This window comes from Somniosus microcephalus, chromosome 27 (assembly GCF_052327205.1).
Source record: "Somniosus microcephalus isolate GS21.2 chromosome 27, FLI_Smic_1.0, whole genome shotgun sequence".
Taxonomy (NCBI): Eukaryota; Metazoa; Chordata; class Chondrichthyes; order Squaliformes; family Somniosidae; genus Somniosus; species Somniosus microcephalus.
The window spans coordinates 23650722-23676331 of NC_141013.1; the positions used below are offsets into that span (position 1 = coordinate 23650722).

The window sequence follows — 25610 nt, forward strand, 5'->3', positions numbered from 1 at the left end:
CAACAGTGCTGCTCATGCTTGAGATATGTTTGTGTGGGCACTGAATGCGCTCTTGGTGCCATTGCCTAATGGGTCATTCTTAATTTGTTCTTCTAGACAGTGTTGGCAAGATTTTTCCTTCCGACCCCCCCACCCCCACCCCACCCACCCACCACCGCCCAACATCACTGTCCTAGCAAGAGTTCAGCTAACTCACTACAGACTGGATGTCAAAACCTGGGACATTCCTGGTCTGTATGACTCAATTCCACATTATAAGCATTGCATTTCCCAACTGAACTATGTGGCAGTAGTCAGAGGTCTTATTAATCATATGGTGCCTGTTTTGATTCTGAACTCTGGATTTACCAGATCTAAAGTTCCACTAATAAAACTGACCTCTTTTAGCCTCTTTAAAGTATCTCACATTTCCAGCTTTATTTTCCCTTCTAAGTGGTTCAGTAACTTTAGAACTGTACTTTCACCCATGACCTGCTACTAACCTGTTGTTCCAGCTCTGGATCTGCACTGTCAGATTTGATTTTAATTTTGATAACATTTACCGATTTTATTTTCCCCCCCCCCACCACCTTCATTTAAGCATTCAGATTTATTCCTGCTAGAAAGAATGAATCAGAAGGGCTTCATTCCGAGTTCCAAATTGTATTTTGTTTTAAATCTAATGCAACATTCATTCAGTATATTGGAGCACTCTGAAAGTGGGGTTCATCTTAATTGTGTTTGTCTAAATGTAAGAAGTTGTTGAATTTAAGAATTGCATCTTTTTTTTAAAAAATGCCTTCCAACTGCTATTTCAGGAAGCAGAAGTGGATGAAAATGAACAAGGTATGTAATGGCTGCCACTGCCTTTGCAAAGTTTGTATCTTCCCTTCAGTTCACGTTGTAATTTGCACTGTATTTTGATTGATTTAATTTAATATAAATAGATGAAGGTTGGAAAGCTATTACAAGGCACCGGATGTAAAATGGAATGAAAAGACCTCCTATTTTGGGGAAAGTTTGCACATTTGGGAGATTTTTTAAAAATCCAAATGTGACTTGTAAAAAGGTGCAGAGTAGACTTGCCAGTTACTATAGTGCATGTATGAATATGCACAACACAAACTGAGCGGCAATGATTTTTTTTCCACTAAGCTACAAATGCCTCCTCTTTTTTTACCTGTATAATTTTATGTCCTGAATGAAACACAGTTTATGTTTCCATATTGGAGTAAAAGTCAGTATATCCTCCCTCATAGTGACTTGTATGACAATGTCAAATTAATAGAGCTCCCTTGAACAAATGGGAGAACAGTGGATTATTTTGGTTTTTTTTGTTTGATGCTATTGGAGCATTTTTTTCAGAATATGGATTTTACTTTATCAAATTGACCTTCCAATTCTTGAAATCTGATCTGTTTTCACACTTGTGAAAACGCATGGTTCTTTCTACTGATTGTGATATGCATTTCTTTTACTTGCACTACTAGAATTGGTAGGCTAGAATCTGAAGAGTAGAGATTCTGATTTTTGTAGTAAACACAGCTGGTACAATGAAACAACATAAACGGAGGCAAAACCTACGAACATTGCTCTGCTTTGCTGTGGAACTGTGGAGGACTCCGAACACTATGTAGATGAAACTTTTCGGGGGGGAAAAAACTGTTGAAGACCGTCGCTGCTGTGTGATTTAGACGGTACGTGAAAAGAGATGTTGAATTTGCCGAAGACTTTCATCCTGAGCAGTTTGGTATCCATTCTCCATAATATGTGATATGAAGATGAACGGATGGATTCTGAGATGTGGTATCGAGTATGGAATTGTTTTGAAGATGGTTAATGCCCTTCACTATCTGGATGAATACAGTGGAAAACATGGCTTGCATGGACCGTTTCATCAGATGGATTTTACCAGAAATTTGAGATGCTCAAATCAGAGGACCTTGGTGGACAATTGAACTTTGTTGAAGTGATGAGTACAAATGAAAACAGATCTTGGCTGGAAAAAGACATATTCCATTATGTAGAAAGTTTGCAATTGGGATTCATGCACCAAAGAATAACTCCTCCTAAGGATGTTTGTGTTGCCACAGAAGACTTTGTATTAAAGGTATTACACGTAACAACTTTGTCACCTGAAGAATTCAGATTCACATGCACCTTTATAGTTTTCTAACCTTCTTAATTTAGGTAAATTGTATTTCTTTTTAATATCAATGATAAGGTCACCTACTAGGTAAAAGTTTTGACATTTAAACCTGTATTTTGCCATGTTTATTCCTGTTAAATCCCTCAGATGTAGATGATATAGATGACGATTCTCGTGAAGTGTCTAAATCTCTACCTTCAGAGCAAGACCTTGCTGAAGCTCAACAAACAGTTCAAGATGAAATTGAACCCAACGCATCTATGAAAGAAGCGGATGATGATAATATTTCAGTCACAATCCAAGCAGAAGATGCCATCACGTTGGACTGCGATGGCGACGATCTCTTGGAAACAGGTAAAATCCTGAAAACTCCAGAATGTGAGCATAAAACCAGAGCTGAAAAGGAGTCCAAGTCCCAGGAGGATGTGAAGGGAGAAGTCAAACATGAGGGGAAGAAGGAGAAAAACCATAAGGAAGGAAGAAAAGAGGAGGGGATAAAAGCAGAGTCAGCGAAGAAGGAGACCAGGGATGGGTCCAGAAAAGCTGAAGCTGGAGAGAAAGAGAAAGATTCTTCAAAGAAAGGCCCCTCATCTTCTGGGGCATCCAGTCAAGCAAAGAGGTTTGTTTTTCTATGTCAATTTATGATACTGAGTACCAGCAGTAAGATTGGTCGTCATTTGTGAGTAATCGTGGTTCTTAATATGAGACCTAACAAGCCAATGTATGTTACAATTCTTTTTAAGAGGCTTAACAAAGTGCTTTTTTTAAAACACAGATGCAAGACTGACCGCTTGCATTTTTTGCTATGTAATTTTTCCTCTGCTCAGTTATGCACTTTTTTTAATGTTAAATTTACAAGATTAAAAAAAAAAGCCTTGTGTTGATCCTGAACAATCAACATACCCGTGTGAAAAATTCACAGTCAAGTAAGGAGAATTCTCACCTATGGAATCAAAACAACCACTCCTGATTACTGGAGAAGATTGTGATTTGCTCACTGAATAGAATTGTCACAAATCTAGATCTTCATTCAGCTTTGGAAAGTCGATGCAAGAGTCGTTTTTGGAACTATTCTGTTCAAATGTAGGCCTTGTTGGCTTTGGTACATTTGTGACCAGAGATTCTTTATAATTTTGTGGTCTGTTATCTTTTAATTTTGGTGCTTTTTAGGGGGGGGAAATGCATTGTTTTGTTTATAAATGTGTCAGTAGTCTGTACTTTGAAATATCAGCTCTACTTTTTTTTTTTGAATATTTAGGTTTCCCTTTTCTAACTTTGTTTTGTGTTCATAGTTCAAGTAAGGATACGAAAGATAAGACTTCTACTAAAGATGAAAAAGGTAAGACCAGATTAACGCATCACCCTTACAAATATTTTGTAAATGTAACTTGACAGTTTGCCTCTGATGTTGGAAATTCATGTTACAGCATTGTTATACAACAACTTGCATTTCTATAGCACCTTTAACGTAGTAAAAACATCCCGAGGCGCTTCACAGAAGAGATTATCAAACCAAATTTGACACTAAGCCACGCCGAGATATTAGGACAGTGACCAAAAGCTTGGTAAAAGATGTAGGTTTTAAGTCGTGTCTTAAAGGAGGAGAGAGAGAGAGAGAGACTGAGCGGTTCAGGGAGGGAATTTCAGAGCTTCGGGCCTAGGCAGCTGAAGGCAGGCTCTCCGTGGTGGAGCAAAGAAAATCAGGGATGCGCAAGAGGCCAGAATTGGAGGAGTGCAGAGACCTTGGAGGGTTGTAGGGCTGGAGGAGGTTACAGAGATAGGGAGAGGCGACGCCATCGATGGATTTGAAAACGAGAATTTTAAAATCGAGGCATTGCTGGACCAGGGGCCAGTGTAGGTCAGCGAGCACAGGGGTGATGGGTGAACGTGATCTGCAGTTCAAAGGTTTAAAAATATATTGAAGTTCGCACCCTGAATATGTTCAAATAATTTAGTAAAATGATTGTTTCGTATGATTTGTGTTGATGGCAGTGGTTTTATTTTTTGTCCGTACCATAGGGGGTGTTCATAGTACTGGGAGTAGCAGTGGCAGCACTAGCAGTTCAACCAAGAACCTGTGGATTAGTGGCTTGTCCTCGAAAACTAAAGCAGCTGATCTAAAGAATCTGTTTAGTAAATATGGCAAGGTATGTGTACATTGTATGTTTTGCTATGAAGTGTGAATTACTATATATTAAAGTTTTTAAGTCACACCAATGATTTCATGATGTGAATTGTATACATTTTGTCATAGGTATTGAGTGCGAAAGTAGTAACCAATGCACGCAGTCCTGGTGCTCGATGTTACGGATTTGTGACCATGTCTTCAAGTACAGAAGTGTCTAGATGTATTTCCCACCTTCATCGCACTGAGCTACATGGACAGCAGATTTCTGTTGAAAAAGTAACTTTTTAAAAAAAATGTTCATGTTGGCTATGACTTAAGTGTGCAGGTGATAATGCCATATTTTTATAAGCCGAAGAAATGAGATGACTTATAAACATGTATATCCAAAGTACCAATAAAATTCAAAATTAATATGCACAGACTTGAGCTAAAAAAATCTGCTAGTCATGACTGAAGTCTCATAATATATAGTTGGCCACCTTTTCCTGACCATTGAACACTCTCCGTTATAGTGTTCTATTAGTGCAAAAAGCACAATAAATACTTGAAAACATTTAACTTCAGCACAAACTGTCATAAATACTAGAGCTGACAGGTCAATGGAATGGAGGCAGGAGAGAATACTAGCAGAAATATAAAGACAAAAACCATGTAGCAAGGAACATTAACAAATCTACAAAACTGGGGACAGGCGGGACGAAGGTTTCAGATGGGCTTAGAAGTAAGTCAAATGAATGTTATATGGAATGATTTGATATCTGTTTACTCAGTAGAGGTATATTTGAAACTGTTACAAACAGTCTGAGACAATTTAGTGTAGAATCTTTTTAGAGTGTCTTTTAGTTTTTTAAATCTTTAAACAGCATCAATGTATGACAAGCTGTGGTAAAATATTAAAGAAAGACCTTATTCTGTTACTGTAAGTATACATTAGTCACTGAACCAGTTGGTTTGTGGTTTCATTTACAGTGATGCACGTTAATCTATATTAATGCACACAAGTGTCTGGATTATAAATATTTACCTAATTAGAGATTCACATAACTACTAGACTGTTCTAAAGGAGCTTTGCTTCTGTGAGTTCATAGTGGGGTGGGAGAGTGGTTATGTTCAGTTTATTATCTTTTAAACAGTTTTGCCTGCACACTCTTATTTTATTTTCCCCCATTAAGACTCATAAGATTAGTGATAATGAACAATGCTGAAGTAAATGCACAGTTTTGTTTATGATGCCAGTTTGAAGATCTCCCAATTGTTCAGTTGCATTGGTGCTGTACAGACCAGGAAGCTTTCAGGTTCTATCCCTCATTGGACTGAACTTGATATTGTCTGTGTATTTATCTGACATGTTTAATATGTTCAAAATAATAACAGGGTAAAATGCTACACAGCTGAAATGTACTTTGCTTGATTTTTCTTATATATAGGGATTGTGTAATAATTTTATATATACTAGTCAATCTCCACAGAGTCAGGACCGTGTCCAGTTTTCAGGTGAAGCAGGGTTGGAGGCCAGGGTATAATTGGATTAGGATGAGCACCTGTAATTCAGTCCTCATTTGAAGTCATGCATTCATAGAAGATAGGAGCAGGAGTAGGCCATTCGGCCCTTCGAGCCTGCTCCGCCATTCAATGAGATCATGGCTGATCATCCCAATTCAGTACCCTGTCCCTGCCTTCTCCCCATATCCCTTGATCCCTTTAGCCTTAAGAAATATATCCAACTCCTTCTTGAATATATTTAATGAACTGGCCTCCACTGCCCTCTGTGGCAGAGAATTCCACAGGTTCACCACTCTCTGGGTGAAGAAATTCCTCCTCATTTCAGTCCTAAATGGCTTACCCCTTATCCTTAGACTATGACCCCTGGTTCTGGACTCCCCGGCCAACGGAAACATCCTTCCTGCATCTAGTCTGTCCAGGCCTGACAGAATTTTATAGGTTTCGATGAGATCCCCCCCTCAATCTTCTAAACTCCAGTGAGTATAAGCCCAATCGACACAATCTCTCCTCGTACGTCATTCCTGCCATCCCAGGTATCAGCCTGGTGAATCTTCGTTGCACTCCTTCCATGGCAAGAACATCCTTCCTCCGATAAAGTGACCAAAACTGCACACAATACTCTTAGATGCGGTCTCACCAAGGCCCTGTACAACTGCAGCAAGACCTCCTTGTTCCTGTACTCGAACCCTCTTGCTACGAAGGCCAACATACCATTTGCCTTCTTAACCGCCTGCTGCACCTGCATGCTTACCTTTAGCGACTGGTGCACAAGAACACCCAGGTCTCTTTGCACTTCCCCTTCTCCCAATCTATTGCCATTCAAAAAATAATCTGCCTTCCTGTTTTTGCCACCAAAGTGGATAACCTCACATTTATCCACATTATAGTGCATTTGCCATGTTTCTGCCCAATCACCCAACCTGTCCAAATCGTACTGGAGTTGCACGACATCCTCCTCACAGCATACCCTCCCACTCAGCTTTGTGTCGATCCTTATCTTTGTTTCCATATGTCCAGTGATGGTGCAGTGCCTCAACTGTGGGGAGGGTGTACTTTCAGCATGCCAAGTTTACATTGGCAATTTCCATTATACATATGGACATATAAGAATTTATAATGGAGAAAGCTTATAGGAAGTGCAGGCAGGCACAATCTTTTATAATATATATTCTAGGTATATGGCTACTTGTAAATGTCTGCTCTCAAGATATGGGATGTTGATGCTCAATGAGAAATTCGGTGAACTAATCCATGCGGCTACGAGTCATGTGATTCCTTGTTTTCTATTGCTGAAGTGGTTTCTATTTAGTTTTCTTGGGACAATGTCACATCTGAGAATTTAGTCTAATTCTAAAATTGGAAACTGCCTATCTGTCCAATACTCCTGAACAGTTCTTTTGCCTTTTTAAAAAAAAAAAAAAAAATTTAAAAAAAATCCGATTTGTCTTTGTCCATTTAGGTTAAAAATGATCCATTTAAAAAAGAATCCACAACAAAAGATGGAACCGGGAGGACGAGTTCAAGCAGAATTAGCAGTGATAAAAAGAGTTCGACTAGTGGAAAAACAAGTAGCAAGTAAGTGTATGGTGGCAAATAGTCATAATGGCACAGAAGGAGGCCATTCGGCTCATCGAGTCTGTGCTGGCTCTCTGTAGAGCAATCCAGTCAGTCCCATTCCCCCGCTCTATCCCCGTAGCCCTGCAAGTTTATTTCCCTCAAGTGCCTATCAAGTCTCCCCTTGAAAACATTAAATGTCTCCGCCTCCACCACTTCCGTCAGCAGCGAATTCCAGGTCCTCGCCACTCGCTGCATAAAAAAGTTTTTCCTCACATCCCCCCTGTATCTCTTGCCCAAAACCTTAAATCTGTGTCCCCCTAGTCCTTGTACCATCAACTAGTAGGAACAAAATTTCCCCATCTAGCCTATCCAAACCCGTCATAATCTTGTACACCTCGATCAAATCACCCCTCAACCTCTTTTGCTCTAATGAAAACAAATCCAGCTTCTCCAACCTGTCCTTGTAGCTAAGATCCCCCATCATCGGAACTATCCTAGTAAATCTCTTCTGCACCCTCTCCAGGGCCTTCACATCCTTCCTAAAGTGTGGTGACCAGAACTGGACGCAATACTCCAGTTGTGGCCTAACCAGCGCTTTATAAAGGTTCAGCATAACTTCTCTACTTTTGTACTCAATACCTCTATTTATGAAGCCCAAGATCCCATATGCTTTGCTAACCACTCTCTCCATATATCCTGCCACCTTCAGGGACCTATGCACATTAACTCCAGGTCCCTCTGTCCCTGCACACTCTTGAAAACTGTGCCATTAAGTGTATATTGCTTCTGCCAAAATGCATTACCCCTCACTTCTCTATTAAATTCCATCTGCCCATTCTGCTAGCCTTTCTATATCCTGTTGCAGTCAATTGGTATCATCGTTGTTTGCCACACCCCCAAGTTTGGTGTCATCGAGAAATTAGAAATTCTACTCTATTCCAATATCCAGGTCATTTATCAGTGGCCCCAGCATTGACCCTTGGGGAACACCACTGTCTACCATCCTCCAGTCTGAAAAACAGCCATTTACCACAACTCGCTGTTTTCTGTCCTTAAGCCAATTCCTTATCCAAGCTGCCACTGACCCACCTATTCCATAAGCCTCAATTTTGTTAACCAGCCTTCCATATGGTACTTTGTCAAATGCCGTCCGAAAATCCATGTAGACAACATCCATTGCATTCCCTTCATCAATCCTCTGTTGCTTCATCAAAAAATTCAATTAGATTAGTCAAACACGATCTGCCTTTTACAAATCCGTGTTGGCTCTCCTTAATTAGCTTAAACCTCTCCAAGTGCCCGTTAATTTTTTCCTTGATTATTGTTTCTAAAACTTTATCCACCACTGATGTTAAACTGACCGGCCTGTAGTTACTAGGATTGTCCTTACACTCTTTCTTGAACAATGGTGTCACATTTGCCACTTTCCAATCCTCCGGCATCTCACCCGCATCTAGGGAAGATTGGAAAATTATGGCAAGCCCTTCCGCTATCTCCTCCCCCAATTCCCTTTGCAACCTGGGATGCAAGCCATCTGGACCAGGCAACTTGTCCGCTCTAAGCATACCCAGCCTTTCTGGAACATCCTGTCGATTTTCACCCCTTCCATTGCTTCTATCTTTTCCTCTTCTACCGATATTTTGTCAGCATCCATCTCCTTGGTAAACATCAATACAAAGTACTCATTGAGCCTTGCCCTGCACCTCTAAGCATATAACACCTTCTTTGTCTCTAATAGGCCCCACTCGGCCTCTTCCTACCCACTTACTGTTTACATGCCGGTAGAAGATTTTTGGGTTCCGTTTTATGTTAACCGCCATTCTCTCTCATATATTCTCTCTCTGCCAATTGTATTTTCATCTTCACATCCCCTCTCAACTTGCTGTATTTGGTCTGGTTCTCCCTTGAAGAATTCACCTGACATCATCCACTTTTTTTTGTTTCATCATCTTCTCTACCTCCCTCGTCATCCAAGGAGCCCTTGCTTTGGTTCCCTTACCCTTCCCTCTTGTTGGAATGTACCGAGCCTGTACTTGGAACATCTCCTCCTTAAAGATCATCCATTGTTCTGTTACAGTTTTTCCTGTCAGTTTTTGGTCCCATTTTACCCTGGCTAGATCTTTTTGCACCCCATTGAAGTTAGCCCTATTTCAGCTTGGAAGTTCCACTCTAGATTGTTCCTTGCTCCTCTCCATTGCTAATCTAAATCTTATGATACGATGATCACTCGTACCCAAGTGTTCTCCCACAGACACTTGGTCGACCTGGTCCACCCCATTCCCCAGCACCGCATCCAGCAATGACTTCTTCCTAGTTGGGCCAAGAACATATTGGTCAAGGAAATTCTCCTGAACACATTTCAGAAATTCCTCCCCCTCCTTTCCCTTTACCCTAGCATTATCCCAATCGTTATTTGGGTAATAAAAGTCCCCCAATATCGCCACTCTATAGCTCTTGCATATCTGCGATTTCCCTGCAGATTTGCTCCTCTACCCCCCCTCACTATTTGGAGGCCTATAGAATACCCCAGTGGTGTGATCATACTCTTTTTGCTCCTCAACTCTAACCAAATGGATTCTGTCCTTGTCCCCTCAAGAACATCCTCCCTTTCCAACACCACAATGTCTTCCTTAATCAGCACTGTCACCCCACCTCCCTTTTTTCCTTCCCTATTTCTTCTGAACACCTTGTACCCTCGAGTATTAAGTGCCCAGTCCTCACCATTTTTAAGTCACATTTCTGTTATTGCCACATGGCTAATTGTGCTTGTAGCTCACCAACCTTATTCAGCACACTTGGTGAGTTTACGTACATGCATTTTAAACCCTCTTTTGAATTTTTACGTAGTCTTTCTTAGTCTGCTCCTATCTAATACGGTACTACTACCGCCTCTAGTACTATCAAACACATACTCTTTTATGCACCTTATTCCTCATTGCTACTCCTATATGCTGGTGCCCATCCCCCTGCCAAGCTAGTTTAAACCCTCCCCAACAGCACGAACAAACCTCCCCGCGAGAATATTGGTCCCGGCTCTCTTGAGGTGTAACCCGTCCGGCTTGTACAGGTCCCACCTTCCCCAGAAACTGTCCCAATGCCTAAGGAATCTAAAGCCCTCCCTCCTGCACCATCTCTCCAGCCACACATTCATCTGTTCTATCCTCCTATTCCTGTACTCACTAGCACGTGGCACCGGGAGTAATCTGGAGATTACTACGTTTTGAGGTCCTGCTTTTTAATCTCTCTCCTAGCTCCCTAAACTCTGCCTGCAGGACCTCATCCCTCTTTCTGCCTATGTCGTTTGCACTGATGGACAACGAACTCTGGCTGTTCACCCTCCTCCCCCCCCCCCCCCCCCCCCCTCTCAGTGTCCTGCAGCTGCTCAGTGACATCCTTGACTCTGGCACCAGGGAAGCAACATGCCATCCTGGAGTCACGTCTACAGCCGCAGAAATGCCTGCCTGCTCCCCTAACTATTGAATCCCCTACCACTATTGTTCTTTTTTTCCTCCTCCCCCCTGCCCCCCCCCCCCCCCCCCCCTTTGCAGCTGAGCCACCCGTGGTGCCATGGACTTGACTCTGGCTGCACTCCCCAGAGTACTGGCTGGAGAGCGGCCTGATCCTCCTCCTTCTGTCTGGCGGTCACCCATTCCCTCTCTGCCTGCATACTCTTAAGCTGCGGGGTGACCACCTCTAGAAACGTGCTATCCACTAACTCTCAGCCTCGCGAATGCACCGCAGTGACTCCAGTGCCGCTCAAGCTCCGAAACCCAGAGCTCGAGTTGCTGTAGCTGCGACACTTCCTGCACATGTGGTTGTGCAGGCTACGCGAAGCGTCTAGGACTTCCCACGTGGCAAAGGATGTGCACTCCACGCGACTGAGCTGCCCTGCCATGCCTCTATTTAATAGACTAAGAACTAACCCAGCAGAAATAAACTTAAAACTTAACCATAAACGCTCAGCAGCTACTCCCCAATCAGCTCTTTCGCTCTATTTAATAGGCGATTAACTAACTTAGCAGAAATAAACTTTAAAAAAAAATACACTCACCAACCGGCTTCTTTCCTTGTGCCGACGTCACTTTTTCAAAAACTGCCTCTGTTGAGTTGCTGCCGCTCCTTTGAACTGCTGTGCTCTCTCCAGGACTGCTCCGCTCTCTCTGCTCTCGCTCCAGGTCTGCTCTTTCCGGTCTCGGGCTCCTGCCGCTCAGGACTGCTCTGTTCTCGCTGCTCTCCCTCCAGGTCCGCTCCTTCCGGTCTCTGGCTCCTGCCGCTCGGGACTGCTCCGCTCTCGCCGCGCTCCCACCAGGTCCGCTCCTTCCGGTCTCTGGCTCCTGCCGCTCGGGACTGCTCCGCTCCCACCAGGTCCGCTCCTTCCGGTCTCTGGCTCCTGCCGCTCGGGACTGCTCTGTTCTCGCTGCTCTCCCTCCAGGTCCGCTCCTTCCGGTCTCTGGCTCCTGCCGCTCGGGACTGCTCCGCTCCCACCAGGTCCGCTCCTTCCGGTGTCTGGCTCCTGCCGCTCAGGACTGCTCCGCTCTCGCCGCGCTCCCACCAGGTCCGCTCCTTCTGGTCTCAGGCTCCTGCTGCTCGGGACTGCTCCGCTCTCGTTGTGCTCCCTCCAGGTTGGGAGCAGCCATCCTGACTCCCCCCACTTTTTAACTCTGGTCCTGAGGCCAATGTGGCTACTGATATGGCAGCTGAGATCGGCTAGCTTGGTACTTATTCAGGCAATAGGGATAACTGTTATCTGCATACCATTTGCAAGTAATGCAACTTTATTGTTTTTAAAGTTTAGTTCTTTTTTTATCCAGATAAGATGGCTGTAGGCAGTTTTGTCTTCAGTCTTGCCATGAATTGTGAGAGAAGTTCCTTTTTATTTAGTGGATCACGGATATCTACTGAAAAGAGCTTTGGTGAGGGCAGGTTTTACAGGTGACGAGATTTGTACGGGGATCAACTCTCAGCAGCCCAGTAGCATTTTAAGAGTTCGGTTTAGAGTTGTTTGGCCAAATTTTCACATGATTGAAAATATATTTTACAAATCTTGCATGCTTCAGGTCCACAAGCGTTGCTGCCCACTGTCACAATTATGGTCACAGTTTTAAGTCAACATTTACCATTGTAAATTACTATTCCAATGACATTTTATTATGTCAACTGTTAGATTATAGTTTGCATCTGGCTTCTAGGCAGTAGCTCTGCAGAGCGATTTTTCTGTGTTGTGTCTCGCAACTCCATTGCCATCTTATAAAACATTCATCAACTGAATAAGAAACCGCTTAGGGAATTTGTGTGTGTATAAGGCAATCAAAACATTTCACCACTATGCACTTATTTAATTTTTTTACCACATTCATCTCAAACTTGCCATAAGCAATACCATAGGAACTCCACTAGTATATAATTATATTACAGAAAATACTTCGGAACCATTTTAGAAAGTTCTGCAATTATAAACAAGCCCATTAATGTTTGGTGTTTAAATTCTCTCATCCTAAATACAAAGGACCCAAGTTTCTTCTAAAAAAGAGGATAAGAAAACCGAAAAATCTGGAGAGAGAAAAGAAAGCAAGACTGGGTCAAGCTCCACAAAGAAATCAGAAAATAAAAAGGATGAGAAGGAGAGTGCGAGTAGTAGTCACGACCATTCCAAAAAAGTGGATGAGAAGAGGCGAAGGAGTATGTATTTCTATTTGTGACATAAGATGTCATTAAAAAGTGAATTTTGGACGACGGTTCTAATCCAGGGTTCAAACCTAGTTGTGTGCAAGTTTTTTATGTGACCCTGTTAAGTTGTAATGAATTTCAAAAGGAGTTACTGTTGGGAAAAGTCACTGATACTTGTCGAATTCCAGGAATTTTCTATGACTGCTTTGATTTCACAGGTGTGAAGAGTCCCCATCGGATGGTGGTTATTGACAAGGCTAAAGGTGAACCTGTTGTTAGTGTGAAAACTGCAAAGAAAAGCAAGAGTGAGCAGGTCAGTATGGGGAAAAGGATTACAAGTGGAAAATGCTCATCTACTTTGTTCTATTCATTATATACTTGATGCGCTATCAATTACTCATAAAAGACTGAGAGTTAGAAGAGTAACTAAAGGCTTTTATTAACAAAAGAATGGAGGTCTGCCTCGAGTGGTCGACCGGTCCAGAAATACAAAGGGCTGGGGAGCAGCCACCTTTATACTAGGACTTGTGGGAGGAGTCAACCGAGGCATGTCCAGGCATGTACACAATGGAATGCAAACAGTATACAAACAGTGGTTTACCACATTCACCCCTTGTTTAAAATTGAGTCCGGCGGGGTGAAGTGTATTAAAAGTTAGTGTATTGGAGTCTCTCCGGAGGTCTTGTCTGCCGCTGTGATCGGCGTGGCGACGGCGGGGGTAGTGAAGCTTCCGGCATCAAGTCCCGCGTAGGCTGTGGCGCTGGCGTGTCGTCCTCGTAGATGTTGAGCGGGACCCAGGCCTGCCGTCTGCTGGGGCTGGATATCGGATCGTGGGGGGGGGGGGGTGGTAGTGGGTAGTGGGTTACTGCAGCCCCCGAGGGTGCAAGGTCTCTTATGGAGACTGTGTCCTCCCGCCCGTCCGGGTACGCAATGTAAGCGTACTGGGGGTTGGCGTGGAGGAGGTCGACCCTCTCGACCAGGGGGTCCGTTTTATGGGTCCTCACGTGTCTTCTCAGTAGGACCGGCCCTGGGGACGTCAGCCATGGCGGTAGCGATGTCCCCGATGTGGACTTCCTTGGGAAGACAAACATTTTCTCATGAGGGGTGGCGTTAGTGGCAGTGCAGAGCAGTGACCGAATAGAGTGGAGCGCATCGGGTAGCACATCCTGCCAGCGGGAGGTTGGAAGGCCCCTAGACTTTAAGGCTAGCAGGGCGGCCTTCCAAACTGTCGCATTTTCTCTTTCCACCTGTCCGTTCCCCCGGGGGTTGTAACTAGTGGTCCTGCTTGTGGCAATACCCCTAGTTAGCAGGTACTGACGGAGCTCGTCGCTCATAAACGATGAGCCCCGGTCGCTATGGATATAGCTGGGGAAACCGAACAGGGTGAAGAGGTCATTTAGGCATTTAATGACCGTGGCACTGGTCATGTCCGGGCAGGGGATGGCGAACGGGAAATGGGAGTACTCATCAATAATATTGAGGAAGTACACGTTGCGGTCGGAGGAGGGGAGAGGCCCTTTAAAATCGACGCTCAGGCGCTCGAAGGGGCGAGTGGCTTTTATCAGGTGGGCCCTGTCTGGTTTATAAAAGTGCGGTTTGCACTCAGCGCAGACTTGGCAGTTCCCGGTCATGGTCCTGACCTCAATGGAGTAAGGTAGGTTGCGGGCCTTGACGAAGTGGAAGAACCTGGTGACCCCCGGGTGGCAGAGGTCATTGTGGAGGGCCCGCAGTCTATCGATCGCGCTGGCGCAGGTGCCACGCGATAGAGCATCCGGGGGTTCGTTGAGCTTCCCGGGCCGGTACAAGATCTCGTAATTGTAGGTGGAAAGTTCGATTCTCCACCTCAAGATCTTGTCATTTTTGATTTTGCCCCTCTGCTTGTTGTTAAACATGAAAGCGACTGAACGCTGGTCAGTGAGCAGGGTAAATCGTTTTCCGGCCAGGTAGTGCCTCCAATGACGCACAGCCTCCACAATAGCCTGGGCCTCCTTCTCAACAGCGGAGTGTCTGGTCTCCGGGCCCTGGAGGGTTCGTGAAAAGAAGGCCACGGGTCTCCCCGCCTGATTGAGGGTAGTGGCCAGGGCAAAGTCGGACGCGTCGCTTTCCACCTGGAAGGGGATGGATTCGTTCACTGCGTGCATGGTGGCTTTGGCGATGTCCTCCTTGATACGGTGGAAGGCTAAGCGGGCCTCTGCCGTCAAGGGAAAAGAGGTGGACTTGATCAGCGGACGGGCCTTGTCCGCATAGTAGGGGACCCACTGGGCGTAATAGGAGAAAAACCCTAGGCACCTCTTCAGGGCCTTGAGGCAGTGGGAGTTCCATAAGGGGACGCATCCGGTCGGGACCGATGACTCCGTGTTCCACAACACAGCCAAGGATGGCGAGGCGGTTTGTGCGGAATATGCACTTCTCCTTGTTATACGTCAGGTTCAGGAGTTGGGCGGTGCGGAGGAATTTTTCGAGGTTTGCGTCATGGTCCTGCAAGTCACGGCCGCAGATGGTCACATTGTCCAGACATGGGAAAGTGGCCTGCAACGCATTTTGATCTACCATCCGGTCCATCTCCCTTTGGAAGACGGAGACCCCGTTGGTGACGCCAAAGGGAACCCTAAGGAAGTGATAGAGGTGGCCGTTTGCCTCAAAGGCAGTATACTGGCGGTCCTCAGGGCAGATAGGGAGCTGGTGGTATGCTGATTTCAGGTCAATGGTCGAGAAGACGCGGTACTGCGCGATCTGATTGACCATATCAGCTATGCGGGGGAGTGGGTAAGCGTCCAGTAGGGTGTAGCGATTTATTGTCTGGCTGTAGTCGATGACCAGGCGCTGCTTCTCGCCGGTCTTAACGACCACAACCTGGGCTCGCCAGGGGCTGGTGCTGCCCTCAATAATCCCTTCCTTCAGGAGCCGCTCCACTTCGGTTTTAATGAAAACCCTGTCCCCGGCGCTGTATCGTCTGCTCTTTGTGGCGATGGGCTTACAGTCGGGGGTGAGGTTAGCAAACAGTGGGGGGGGGGTGACTCGGAGTGTGGAGAGGTTGCACCTGGTGCGCGGCGGGCAATTTGGAAGCTGCTGGCTGCGGACTGTGAGTGGGGGGAGGGGTCCACCGTACGCCATCGTAACACTTTTAAGGTGGCACTGAAAATCTAACCCCAGTAGAACGGCAGCGCAGAGGTCGGGCAGGACCAGAAGTTTAAAATTATCGTACACAGTCCCGTCTACTATGAGTGTCACCACGCAGTAGCCGCCAATGTCCGCTGACTGGGACTCGGAGACCATAGAAATCCGCTGGTGCGCAGGCAGGACTGGGAGAGAGCAACGCCGCACCGTGTCAGGGTGGATGAAGCTCTCCGTGCTCCCAGAGTCAAAAAGGCAGATTGTATCGTGACCATTTACCTGAATGTCCATTGTGGAACTGGCCAGTTGGTGCGGTCTCGCTTGGTCCAGTGTAACGGATGCCAGCGTAGGGGTCGGTGTGTCGCTGCGGGTATCAGATGAGGCGGTGTCGGGGGCCTGCTGCGTCCCGGCTGTCGTCCAAGATGGCGGCGTCCATGATCCCCATGTGGCTGGAGGCGTCCAAAATGGCTGCTGTACCGGTGATTCGCACATGGCCGAGGAGGCCCAAGATGGCGGCCCGCATGGCCCACACGCGGCGCTGCTGGGGTTCGGGGTGGCTTTGGCCCTGCAGACGCTAGCGTAGTGTCCCTTCTTCCCGCAGCCCGAGCAGATCGTGTTTTTCGCCGGGCAGCGCGCTCTGGGGTGTTTTGCCTGGCCACAGAAGTAGCATTTCTGGCCTTGGGGCACTGCTGTCTGGCCTTGGGACACTGCTGCGGTAGTTGGGCCGTGGCTGGGGTGGCACGGCGCTATGAGGCGGTCCTACCGTGTCCCAGGCTGTCGTTCCCCGCGGCGTCCACGGTGCAGAGGAGTAGGCATCCATGCCCTGGTAGGCTGCATCCAATGATAGTGCGAGTTCAGAGGCCTTGTTGAGGTTGAGGTCACTCTGCTCCAACAGTCGCTGTCGGGTGTAATTGGATCTGTGGCCCGCGACAAAAGCGTCCCGGATAAGTTCCTCTGTGTACACGGCGGCCTTTACATCCTTACACCCACAGGCCCGGCCAAGCACGGACAGTGCCTGAAGATATTCCACGGTCGATTCCCCAGGTTGTTGTTTACGACTCCCCAGAAGGTGCCTGGCGTACACTTTGTTCACTGGGCGCGTGTACTGGTCCTTGAGGAGCTTGATAGCATCCGCGTATGAGGTCGCGTCTTGGATGACCGAGTACACTCGGTGGTTCACTTTGGAGGTCAGGACATCCAGTTTGTCCTCTTCCGATTTGATTGCTTCGGAGGCGGTCAGGAATTTTTCGAAACACTTAAGCCAGTGAGTAAACTTGGTGGATGAGTCTGCCTCCCGATGATTTAAGTCCAGGCATGCTGGTGTGAGGATCTTTTCCATTATAAAAATTTTGTTAATAAAATTGATGCGCTATCAATTACTCATAAAAGACTGAGAGTTAGAAGAGTAACTAAAGGCTTTTATTAACAAAAGAATGGAGGTCTGCCTCGAGTGGTCGACCGGTCCAGAAATACAAAGGGCTGGGGAGCAGCCACCTTTATACTAGGACTTGTGGGAGGAGTCAGCCGAGGCATGTCCAGGCATGTACACAATGGAATGCAAACAGTATACAAACAGTGGTTTACCACAATACTGTACTAACTTGTGTAAAATTTATCCATCTACATAACCCTTTTCATTGCATATATCCCTACATTTTTTAATGCTGATCAGTCCAAGCCTCCGAGGTTAGAAGTATAGTGTTTCGATACTAGCCAATCAAATATCGAACATTGATGAATTCTAAATTTGAAGATCTTAGAAACTTAAAGGAATACTGTGATTCCAGATTAATACAAAAATTCTATCATGTAAAAAACCTAAGGGTGATATTAATACTGTCTTAATCAACCATGGAAACCCTAAAACTAGGAGTGCGTGGCAGGGTGAGAATTTTGATTTAATGCTAGCACTTAATTTTGGATTTTTATGATTTCAAAAACCGTATTTGATAATGTGAAGTAACCAGACTCAGGTCCTGGAATGAAACTGTCCAATTATTTTGACAGGTATTGATCTGGTCCTAATTTTGATTTGATTTTTTGTATGTGGTCCTAAATCAATTTGGAAAGACTGGTTCCATTACAGCTCTTGCATTCTGTTTACTTGAATTTGGTCAAGACGGACTATGTGGGCTAGCTGCAAGCTTGTAATTTTCCAGCACGTTTAATTCCCAATCTTCTCCATGCTATTTAGGAGGAAATGGGGGTGGGGGGGCGGCGGCGGTGGTGGTGGTGGTTAGTGGAAACAAAGCATTCTTTCACTGGAAAGGGAGTAACATGCTCACCTGTATTCCATTAGCTTGACATGATTGTCACTGGTAGAGGCTCAAGCAGCACACCTGTCTACACTCCCAGCCACAGACTTGAGAAAATGCGAAGACCTGGAAGGAAATAAAATACTACTCTCATTTAGCTCTTAATACACACTGGTTTTGGCTAGTTCTCAACATTCAGCTTTGCTTATGTGTTCTAGAAAGGTTTTTCTGACTTTTCTGTATAAGTGTGAAGATGTGATTTTCATGGTTGCTCTTGATAAAACTATTTGGAGTAACTGAATCGTCCAGGATTTAGAATACGCAATAGGCTGGAAGACACTTGAATCCTAACCGTGGCTGATTTTTGTAATTTGGCCGAGTTGTCAGATGTTTCAGTACATGGCATTGGCAGTATAGCTCACTTCCAAGGGAAAAAATCCTGTTTCCCTGTGATATGCTGCCAAAAGAGCAGCTTTAGCAACGTAGTGGGGGTATCTACATTGACCCGATCTGGGAATAGGAGGATACAATATGAAGCAAATTGTGATTAAAGTATTTAAACCTGTGATACTGATTCGGAAAATTTTTGTCTTTACTAATACTTCTAGACAACCAGTTCAAGAAGTAGAGGAAAACATACTTCATCTAAGCCAAACTCCAGGGACAGGAGGGATATTCTGCCATTTGAAAAAATAAAACAGCAAAAACTTCGCGAGCGCTTAATCCGATTGGAACGCATACGACGTGCAATAGAATTAAGAAGGTAAGTGGAATTTTCCAACTTGAGAGGAAAGATACAATAGACTTTTTATGCTGTGAACTTGCATCTATTTGGATTGAGTACAGGTAGACTACCCTTTATCCGAACTTCCGAAAACCGAAACCCTCTTAAAAAAAAAAAAAAAAAACCTTCGGTTTTTTCGTTCAGCGTAAGTCGTGCGCACGACTTACGCTGAACGAAAAAACCTTCGGTTTTTAGAGGGTTCCGGTTTTGGAAGTTCGGATAAAGGGTAAGTCGTGCGCACGACCCCCGCCGACCCCGACCCCCACCGACTTACGCTGAGCGTCAGTGTAAGTCGTGCGCGCGGAGCCCCGACCCCCGCCGACCCACCTTCCGAAATCCGAAATTCTCCGAAAACCGAAACACGGCTGGTCCCGAGGTTTTCGGATAAAGGATAGTCTACCTGTATTAATATTGAGATTGCTCAAATTATCTCATGGTGTCAGCCATGGCTCAGTGGTAGTACTCTCTGCTGAGTTGGAAGGTTGGGGGGGGATTCAAGCCCCACTCCAGAGACTTAAGCACAGAATTTAGGCCAACACTCCAGTGCAGTGTTGAGGGAGTGCTGCACTGTCTGAGGTGGCAGCTTTCTGATGAGGCGTTAAACTTGAGTCCCGCCTGCTCTCTCCGGTGGATGTAAAAGATGCCATGGCACTATTTCGAAGAAGCACAGGGGAATTCCCCATGCCAGCATTGATCACTCTACCAACATCACTTTAAAAAATCAAATTATCTGCTCATCACATTGCTGTTTGTGGGACCTTGCTGTGCGCAAATTGGCTGCTGTGTTTCCTATTACAACAGTGACTACACTTCAAAAGGTACTTCATTGGCTGTAATAGTGCTTTGGGACCTCCTGAGGTTGTGATGGTGCTATATAAATGCAAGCCTTTTTTAATCTCTCTATATTGGAGGCTGAGGGAGGGCACTTTCTGCCCCTCAATCTTGTTTGGATTTGAACTTGAGAGATGGCCACACTGATTTCCTCACACTTTCTTCCTGTTCTTTTCCAGTTTTTGCACTGAAATCTTCTCATGGTACTAGGCAATTTTTTTTCCTATTGAAGAATTCAAAAAAACTGAGGTTTTAAATTCTTGCCTACAGCACATAAACTATTTATTTAGTAATTACCAGGCTACTTGATGCTAGCATATTGCTTTTGTACACTACGCAAATTAAAAAATTTCCATTTTGCTTGGCTTAAGATGTCTGCTGTGTGTGCCACGTGTAGGCAAACATATATAATTTTTTTTTAAACTAGGCGACGAGAAATAGCAGAAAGGCAGCGTCGTGAGCGGGAGCGCATTCGCATGATCCGTGAGCGTGAAGAACGTGATCGCTTGCAACGAGAGAGAGAGCGGTTGGAAATTGAAAAACAGAAGCTTGAGAGGGAAAGAATGGAACGGGAACGACTAGAAAGAGAACGCATACGTATAGAACAGGTGAACAGGTTCTCCACAAAGCTCTTCAGAGGAGACTCTCATCTCCGCGAACACTCGATTCTATATTCGTACTTTTCCTCCTAATCACTCTCTGCTCATCCCGAGCCGAGATAAAAGGTGTTTTTGGAAAGACCGGTTAGCGTGGCCTGCAGACACACTAACTGTGTTGGTCCTTGGATAGGTTGTCAAGAGATGGTGCTTGACCTTCGTGGGAGAGATTCTTCCACAGTCAATTAATTTTTTTTTCTTCCTCCAATGAGAAGCTGGCAGCAGAAAGTTTCCTCCCATTGCTTCTTGGTCTTCCAGCTTTGTGCACTTACTTGTGTAAACAACCTGTTTCCAGATTTCTGTGTTCTTCTGAAATTGATCACGAAACTGTGTTTATGAACTTGAATTCTCTTTAGTGCTGATGCGCTATCAATTACTCATAAAAGACTGAGAGTTAGAAGAGTAACTAAAGGCTTTTATTAACAACAGAATTGAGGTCTGCCTCGCGTGGTCGACCGGTCCATGATACTAAGGGCTGGGGAGCAGTCACCTTTATACTAGGACCTGTGGGAGGAGTCAGCCGAGGCATGTCCAGGCATGTACACAGTGGAATACAAACAGGAATACAAACAGTGGTTTACCACAAGTGCATTTTTTTATTTTTGCTTCTTGACACAATGGGATGTGCCTGGCTTCGAGTTGGCACTTTATTACAATGGCAAGGTTAAGATAGGAAACTCAGTGAAAGGGGATTGTGGGTGCTGACTCACACCTCTCACTCTGTGGCGCAAGTTAATCTCAAATGCAACGTCTCACTCATAAATTTAACTTGTCAGCAAACTGATCCTTGTAGATTCAGGTCTGGACCTTCAGTTTATTGATCCTAAGTTGGTGGGTTTTTAGTTTATAGATTTTTTTTTTTTTTGGTTTGGTGGGCGGAGGAGGGGTTCATTTACATCTGAAATTCAATGCTGGGTGCAGCACTGAGTTAATGCTGCACTGTCAGAGGTGCCACCTTTCAATGAGACGTTAAGACTGAACTTGTAACTCGGGTTCTAAGTAAATTGATGTTTTGCAGTTGAATCTAATTTGGTCGCACAATTTGCATGATTAAATATTGCAAATAAAGTTTGGTTATCAGTTGAATTTTCGAACAATTTCCAAACTACAGTATTGGGTGCATCGAAACTGAGAATTCTAATTTTTAAGTGCTAATTAAACTGATGAATGGGATTGGGGCAATAGTTAAATAATGATACAAAAGCAAAATATTGCAGATGCTGGAAATCTGGAATAAATACAGAAAATGCTAGAAATACTCAGCAGGTCGGGCAGCATCTGTGGAGAGAGAAACAGAGTTAACGTTTCAGGTCGATGACCTTTCATCAGAACGGGGAAAAGTTCGAGACGTAACAGTTTTTAAGCAAGTACAGAAGCAAGGAAAGGGGGTGGAGGGAGGCAAGAACAAAAGGGAAGATCTGTGATGGGCTGGAAGGCAGCAGAGATTAAGGACAGATAGGTGGGAGTGAGGCGGAGAATTTTGCTTGTCATTTTAATTCTCTGATCCCTCTTCTTGGCCTCATATACTGTTCCAATGAAGCTCAGCGGAAGGTTGAGGAACAGCACCTCATCTTTGGATTAGGCACTTTCCAGCCATCTCAACTCGACACTGAGTTCAACAATTTCAGATCCTAACCACTGCTCCCATTTTTTTTTTGGACAGCAACTGCTGGTCATGATTCTATTGTCATTTACAGCACCTCTAGCCCCTTTTGTTTCTTTACTGATCCCGTTACCACTTCCTTTTTCCTTGCACCATCCCTTTTGGCATTTATTGAGTATTTCCAGCATTTTATATTTTTATAATGGTTAAATAATGACTGTTGGCTGGGGAAATCTTGGCGAGACTCTTCATTGAAATTGTCTTTTGTGTTAATGTACTGTTGGACAGCCTTTCAGCTATGAGGCTTGAAGCACAGTTGTCAATTGCACCATGGTACGCCGAGTCCCCTGTTGGACCAAAGCATATTGTTCCTCAGGTGGCGAGACGGGAAGTTCATCCTGTTCCATACAATGTGCCTCCTGTTGGCTGATAGTGTACTGACTAGACAACCAAGAGTCATGGTTCAAAAAAAAATGAAACTCACACTTGTACCAATTCAATGCTTCAGGAGCGGCGTAAAGAAATGGAGCGCATTGCCCGTGAACGTGAAGAGCTTCGTCGGCAACAGGAGCAGCTCCGCTATGAACAAGAAAGAAGAAATTCTTTAAAAAGGCCACATGATGTAGATAACAGGTATGTCTGTAAATTACAAATGTATGACTGGGTAATCTGTAGCGTGCTCATTGGATTCATACACAGAATCATTGTGTTCTCAACAAAAGCATGAATCTGATCACAATCCGTGCATGACTGGAGAGTAAGCTTTTGCTGATTGTGGTTTGTAGCTCTGTCCTGGTGAGCTTAACTATCTTTTACAAACTTGTCTGGGTTAAGTATCAGTGGAAATCGCAGTTACTCTAAATGTAAACAAAGTTCAACTTATCCAGAACTCTTCCACCAACATCCTATCTTGTCGTAAAATCTGCTTACCTATCGCCTCTGTCCTCTGCAACCTCCATTGTTGTCTTGCGCCCCCCCCCCCCCCCCCCCATGCATTGAGCTCAAAATTCTTGGCTTCATCAATAAATCTCTCCAAAGCTCTTTTCTACCCGACCTCTGCAACTTCCTTTAGCCCCACATCCCAGCTCACTGCTTCATTCTTTTACATCCAGACCTCCTCGTTTCCCTTTTATTTCTCTCCCCCCCCCCCCCACCTCTTGTGAAGCATTTTGTAATGTTTTACTATGTTTAAAGGTACCATACAAATGCAGAAATCTAATACTTCATTAAGGGTTTTTTTCTGGAATAAGATAAACTAAAAGCTGTAGGTTTTATTTGAATTTTAAAAAGTAATTTTTTTTTTTAAATTACACCGCCATAGAAAGCAAATTTTTGTTAACCTGAAATGTGGAAATCAGTATTGGATTTACTTGTGTGGCTGTAGTGAGACTTCATTGATTTTTCCATCTGAACTTTACTTGAGTTCAGATGATGACAAAAATAATTTTTGAAATGTTCAAAAACTAAAATATCCTAAAGATGATTAAAATCTGCAAATGTCATAACCTCTAGGCGCGATGAACCCTATTGGAGTGACCATAAACGGAGGGCCATTGACAGTGATGCCCGTTTCAGTCACAATTCTGATTACAGTCGACAAGAACCAAACCGTTACAATGACTTTGACCACAGGGTGCCGTCTTCATTTGATAGGTGAGTGCTACCTTTCCCTTTGGATGTTGACCGCACCAATTGAGACCTGATGTTGCTACATTTTTTTACTGCATGCTTGGTTGAACAAAACTGCTGAAACTGGAAAGAAGGAATTAGTAATTGCAAAAATTGAAAAGGGCCATGGTGTATATGAAAGATATAAATTGAATCTGTTGAAAGTAATGCCAGGAGTACATTTTGTGGGCATACTAGTACATTGAACATGGGTTCATGCCTGCCCTTGGCATAGTGCGTTCCTGATCTCTCTTTGGCAGTGGATGTACATCCCTACAGGAAAGGATAGGACCACTGAGGGAAAATCAACCCATTCTGTTTCCAGCAATGGCACAATAAATTGCTTTACTTGCTGAAGGGTTACGCCAGTACTTTATGCCGAGATCAAAATGTTACTGAACTACGAAGGCTGGTTCATGAAGCTAATAAATGATGTTATTCCCTAAACTTAAGCAGACGAGGGGATCGTTACAACCACCAAGGAGATGGAAAAAAGAATCGTTCTAGTAGTCGCAGAGAGGAAACTGGGTATAACAGATATCCAAAACCATATAGTGATTCTAGAAGACCAACTTCCCAACAAAGAAGTGAACTTCATGGAAATAATGAGCGGAGAGAAATCAGGGATCGAGATGACCGTCGAACTGTAACAATTCAGGACCGGCCGAGTGGTAGCAGGGGGCATGAGCATCTACAAAAAATATCCCCATCGAGAAGCTTTCCTGACAGGGATAGGATGGGTGACCATGGAGTCCACCACAGTCGACCAAGTCATACTACTTCTAGACCCAGTGATTGGAAGCCTAGTGGTGGTATGGGCTCTACTAAACGTGAATTGAGGTAACATTGAATCTCTCCTAACATATCCTTGCAGTTTGTATTGCGTATGTGAAGAATTTCTAGAACTCCTTTTTCATCATTTAAGTTCAGCTGGTACTGGGCAGAAACCATGTGGGGCTCATTTTGACGCCTTAAAATGACATTTGCCGTAACATCTTTTAGTCTAGTCATTTCAAAAAGTACAGAAATGAGGATTTAATTTCGATATTTGGATTGTGACTTTCACTGGGACTCATTAATACATTTAGTTGAGAATGCCATGTTATGTGGGATCAATACCATCTTAGTAAGAGAAACCAAAAGATGGCAGGACATTATGAAAAGATTAATTTTCAACCTGATGCATTTTGACTCCTTTAAAAAAAAAAAAAAAATTAAAAAATAGGATTAAATTAATGCTACAGAATGTAGCATTTTTTTCTATTTGTATTAGAGTTATAGAAATAGAATTGCCTGAAAGACCCTCTGGGAGTGAGAGATTTACAAGGCTGAACATGTCGCATTCTAGTGCAAACTAGTTCGTTGGATTACAATTTGTTCTGACCCTTCATTGGTTGGCTGGTTTGTGGAATACATTTACTGTGTAACACAAAAGAGATGGCCTTTTCAAACTGATTATTACTATTATTATTGATCAGTGTTCAACGTGAAAGCAAGTAATTTAACTTGTAAACATTTAGCAATCAGTGGGTAAATGTAATGAATTTTTGACAATTTAGGAATTCAAGAGAGAGAGATCGGATACGCCCAGAGAGATCCGGACAGAATATACGAAGTGCGCCACCGAGCAGTCACAGCAGTATGGCTGGGTATAGTAGCCGAGATGGAGGAAGATCTGCAATAGGAGACAGAGGCAGCAGTAATCCGGTACGTAGA

General features: G+C 44.3%; 1 protein-coding gene across 5 annotated transcripts in view; it reads left to right on the top strand.

Annotated features, from left to right (window-relative positions):
• sltm (SAFB-like, transcription modulator) overlaps nucleotides 1-25610 on the top strand; it is a 52482-nt gene that overhangs the window by 20693 nt on the left and 6179 nt on the right. For 2 of the 5 annotated variants that reach the window (XM_085968700.1, XM_085968704.1), the window contains 14 exons: nucleotides 798-825; nucleotides 2276-2747; nucleotides 3421-3467; nucleotides 4148-4275; nucleotides 4383-4532; nucleotides 7219-7334; nucleotides 12823-12995; nucleotides 13202-13296; nucleotides 18961-19115; nucleotides 20395-20575; nucleotides 22735-22859; nucleotides 23739-23879; nucleotides 24348-24734; nucleotides 25454-25601. In XM_085968700.1, coding sequence (XP_085824826.1) covers nucleotides 798-825; nucleotides 2276-2747; nucleotides 3421-3467; nucleotides 4148-4275; nucleotides 4383-4532; nucleotides 7219-7334; nucleotides 12823-12995; nucleotides 13202-13296; nucleotides 18961-19115; nucleotides 20395-20575; nucleotides 22735-22859; nucleotides 23739-23879; nucleotides 24348-24734; nucleotides 25454-25601 — 2346 coding nt within the window. The remainder of the gene's footprint in view (nucleotides 1-797; nucleotides 826-2275; nucleotides 2748-3420; nucleotides 3468-4147; nucleotides 4276-4382; nucleotides 4533-7218; nucleotides 7335-12822; nucleotides 12996-13201; nucleotides 13297-18960; nucleotides 19116-20394; nucleotides 20576-22734; nucleotides 22860-23738; nucleotides 23880-24347; nucleotides 24735-25453; nucleotides 25602-25610) is intronic. The other 3 variants (XM_085968702.1, XM_085968701.1, XM_085968703.1) reach the window with 3 other exon arrangements.